This window comes from Cibotium barometz, chromosome 35 (assembly GCF_041138505.1).
Source record: "Cibotium barometz isolate CiBa-2024 chromosome 35, ASM4113850v1, whole genome shotgun sequence".
Classification (NCBI taxonomy): domain Eukaryota; kingdom Viridiplantae; phylum Streptophyta; class Polypodiopsida; order Cyatheales; family Cibotiaceae; genus Cibotium; species Cibotium barometz.
In genome coordinates this window covers 35,286,386-35,290,863 of record NC_141080.1, presented here as the reverse complement: position 1 = coordinate 35,290,863, position 4,478 = coordinate 35,286,386, and the positions used below count along the sequence as shown (strand labels likewise).

Genomic DNA, 4,478 nt, shown 5'->3' with positions numbered 1-4,478 from the left:
ACTTCATCTCAGGGAGAGGTCTTGTCAGGCAACATCGATCTTGTGTACGTGAGCACAGATGACAAGGTTGTAGATATCTTTACGAAGTTTGGAGTAGAGAAGCTATGATAGTTATGAGCGATGCTTGGATAACGAGTGTTGTTGCTGAGCTTGATGAGGAGTGTTGAGATATCAAGCTAAACACGTGGTTTAACTAGGTGACTCCTTGCTTATATTTATCACTGGCATGAGGTAGCGCACATGAGAATTATTGCCAGTGATACTACAGCTAGATTTCATCAACTTGGTCTACCTACCGAGAGGGATGGCATTATCTTGCGGGCTCACTCACTAGTGATTTCACATTGACCGTATGTACTTAGGTTATTTTCCATATTGTATTTCCTTATGTTATTGTAGACCTTTCTTATCTTGTTGTATAGTGAAGAAGAAGAACAAAATTTCAGCCTCCATCTCTTTGTGTACTCTTGTGGTGTGTTTGTGTGTATATGTGCTTGTAAGAGCTCAAGCACTGGTGATCTTGAATCCAAGACTTCTTCTCACTATCTTGAACAAATCCCATAAGAACTTATGAATGAATCAGACCTACATGTTCAACTTTAAATGAGCGTAGTTTGTACCGTCAAACCTATCATCCTTGTTAGTATAATAACCACAACCTCGACAGGCCACACAAACACTATGAAGTCTTGAGTAAGAAAGAATTTTTGAAACATTTTCTGCTATATGTGATCACACCGCTTGGGGGCGTCACTCTCATAAATATGTAGGCATAGCACATGGGTTCAATAGAAGGAGTATTTTAAATCCCCTTTTTACACATTTTTCACATACAAAAGGAAATCATATAAAGGGGGTATTCACAGATTGAATAAAAAAAGGGTGCGTTTTATTCATAATAAATTTACACATAATAGGTTTTACAAATCGGCCTTGAACCCATACGATATATCCGGTTTATACATAGTGAAATCCCCCCCTCCCCCCCTTCCCCCCCCCCCAAGAGTCACACCGTAAGCGTTGATTTTTTATAGATAAGTTTGCCCTTCAAAACTCTTAGATTTAATATATTTTGGTTTTTTTTTGAATTTTCAATAAGTTTAACTTTAATGGGCATCAATTCATGTAGCATCAAAAGTGTTCAAAACCACGACTTGGGGTTTAACAATGCAACACTTTACCCATTTAGCTATTGCCCGGTGATGTATATGTGTGTGCATGTGCACACACTTATAGTGTACACCTCCTCAATAACAGAAAAAAGTTTCTACGTTGCAACATTGTTTGGTCACGTGCAACTGTAATCTAACATTTAGAGTATTGGCTTCGATCACGCCAATCACCCTAAACAAATATTGATTATTGTTAGATGACCAGTTAAGAGCTCAAAAGGGGGAGGGAAATGCGGTATGTAGCATGGCAATTGCTCTGATTAAACGAGAAGCTCATTTCGGTTGCTCTCATCCGATAAAAGTGAGGCGCGTAGCGCTTCAATAGTTTGTCCCACCCCCTCTCAAATGGAAAGAAGAACCTATTGTAGCAGGTCGTGAGCTCATAAATCTTGGTCTTGCTCTCTTGTGAAACCTGTTGTAGAACATGATGACTTGCTGGACAAGTGAGTCGCCCGCATGCAGCTTTTGGTGGTGGGCCAACTCCACACACTAATACTCAGGCTACGGTCGTCTTTGAGTGCCTATCGGGAAAAGTTGGGTTCAGAACTTGTTCAACTTGTACAAAATCTCCTTCTCAAAAATGGCAATTTCCTTCTCATTCGGTAAAAAGGATTAATTCCTTCTCCCTAAAAAACCTTCCCGGAACCCTACACACGGCCAGGTTTTTCCAAAAAACTTGACCGGAGTATATAGGCCGGTAACATCATGGGCAGCATGAGGACTACACACCTTTACTCCTAAGCCAATAAACTCATTGTAGAGGATGCCCTCCAAATTTGCAATTGTAAGTCGGCAGTCCTTTTTCCATAGGTGGCCGGGCGGTATAGTGTGACACCGGCCTTAGTGGGACGTCATCCCCTTAAAGAGTTCTCTTGCTCCGTTTTATAAGTGGGCGTTTTCCGGTCACAGTTCAGCGGCTCAGCCTCTCCCCTCCTCCACCTGGGTCGTCTTCTTCTTCTTCTTCTTCTCTCTCTCTCTCTCTCTCTCTCTTTCTCTTTCTGCCCCCTTCCCAGTCGTCCGTTTCCTCTTCTCTGGTCTTTCTGCTCCGCCCATTATGGCGGCAGCAGCTGTGGTGGAATATTTGAGGAGAGTGATGCAGAGCAAGTGGCTGGTAATGGTGGCGGGCATGTATTTAATGGCTTCTGCTGGTGCGGCCTTCGACTTCTCTGTGTACTCGCAGAGCATTAAGGCGTCCTTGAGGCTGGATCAGAAGGACCTCAACACCATCTCCTTATTTCTGGGTGTCGGTGATGGAGTGGGCTTCATCGCAGGGCTGCTATATGATTTGTGGGCGCTGCCGGCAGGGATAATGGCAATAGGTGCTGCGCTCAACGCTTTGGGCTACTTGTTGGCATGGCTGGCCCTCACGGGCCGCATCTTGAGCAAGCGGAGAGTGTGGCACTTCTGCTTGTTCCTAGCCGTTGGGGCCAATGCACAGACCTTCCCGGAGACGGCAGTCATGGTAGTGGCACTGCGAAACTTCCCACGCAGCCGAGGTACAGTGTTGGGCCTTGTAAAGGGCTTCTATGGCCTCAGCGGTGCTATCCTCCCACAGATTTACTATGCCATCTTTGGGGATGACCCTGTCTCGTTCCTCTTGCTTGCCGCATGCCTTCCTACTCTGGTCTCGCTGCTTTGCATGTTCCTCATGCGGTATGTGGATGACACCCACCAAAAGCGTGATGCAACCACCATGCACTACTTCCAAGGAATCGCCATCACACTCGCGCTATATCTCATGGGAATCCTGGTGGTAGAGAATGTGGTGTCACTTTCAAGGCCTGTTGTTGCAGGTCTCACATCACTCATGATCCTCATTCTGTGCTTACCATTGGCGGTGGTGTTGTGGGAGGAGGCAGCTACAGCGGATCAAACTAGCCGCCAACAATCGGCACTGCCCTTGAACGTTGTTCAACAAAACCATGAGCAGCAGCCCGTGCTGCAGGATTTCACACCTGAGTTGCGAGCCACCACCAATCACAGCCTCCACCCTTCACAAGATGGTGATAAGGAGGAGTACTCCAAGGCTGCCCCTGATCTGCAAGATGAGCAGCATCCTAGCCCTCCTGCCATACTAGGAAGTACTGCGCCCGCGGGGTCAGCGCCACTGCCCACATCCAATAAGTATACAAGAGGGATTCAGTTTTGTCTAGTTTTAGTTTCGTCAAGACCAGCAATAGGTGAAGATCACTCCATTGCACAGGCCTTAATGTCCTTGGACCTGTGGATACTCTTCTTAGCATTGACTTGTGGCCTGGGTGCCATCATGGCATTGCTCAATAATATGGCGCAAGTGGGATACTCACTGAATTACTCATCCATCAAGATCAACACCCTGGTTGCTCTGGTCAGCATATGGAACTTCTTTGGTCGTATCCTATCCGGCTCCCTCTCTGACATGTTCATGGATCATCGTCGTGGGCGGTATGCAGCCCTCACATCTCGCCCTGCTCTCTTCTGCATCTCAATGGCAGCCTTAATGGTGGCCAACTTGTTGATCGCATTGGGGGTGAGTGGTGCACTCTACATTGGCTGTATTCTGACCGGTTTGGCTCTTGGAGCTCAATACACACTCACTGCGGTGATCGTGTCAGAGCTCTATGGCCTCAAAGTCCTAGGCACAATCTACACAGTGCTAGCTTGCGCAGGGCCACTAGGGCAGTACATCCTATCCATTCGCGTTGCTGGTGTTCTTTATGATGATGAGGCCAGTAAGCAATCTTCTCCAGATGGTTCATCAACAACCCTCCTTTGCAAAGGGTCCCAGTGTTTCCGTAACACATTCTTTATCATGACTGGAGTAACAGCATTTGGGGTGCTCTTGTGTGTGATCCTCACATTGCGCACAAAGGCATACTACAGAAGATGAGAATGGGAGGTCCAGTGTAACAATGAAGCTCTATTAGTGAAACAAGTCACTAAAAGTAAATAGGTCCTGCACTATTCTCATGGAGAAATGGATTCAAGGAGTACAATATCTTTGCTCTATTCTGGTTGAAACATAGTCATTTCTATCGATTCAAAGCTTTATTCAAATATCTGATAAATGTAATGATAGTTTAAAACTAGCAATGACTCGTATATATTTGTGGTGTACTCTTAGCTATATTTTTAATTTGCCATCAATTTATGAGCTCATCAATGATCAGACCAGTATAAAAATGATATTACTCCAAATTCGATCAATTTTTGTAGACCGGTTTTCTCTTATAACTAGCTCTGGAAGAAAACGACTAAAATCCAGAATGAGCCAGCAGCACCCCAGAAGACCATGCATGTATACCCTGAACTGAATGGCGACAGAGC

At 45.4% G+C, this 4,478-nt stretch overlaps 1 protein-coding gene across 1 annotated transcript; it reads left to right on the top strand.

Moving 5' to 3' along the window:
* The first annotated feature begins 2,082 nt into the window (after positions 1-2,082).
* On the top strand, positions 2,083-4,240 carry LOC147618384 (protein NUCLEAR FUSION DEFECTIVE 4-like). Its single transcript, XM_086775148.1, has one exon. It carries the CDS (start codon positions 2,227-2,229, stop codon positions 4,039-4,041), a length of 1,815 nt encoding a protein of 604 aa, XP_086631274.1. The 5' UTR covers positions 2,083-2,226; the 3' UTR covers positions 4,042-4,240.
* The last annotated feature ends 238 nt before the right edge of the window (positions 4,241-4,478 follow it).

Bases quoted from the DNA above. Each gene is read 5' to 3' on its own strand.
- LOC147618384 (XM_086775148.1), top strand. From the start codon at position 2,227: ATGGCGGCAGCAGCTGTGGTGGAATATTTGAGGAGAGTGATGCAGAGC.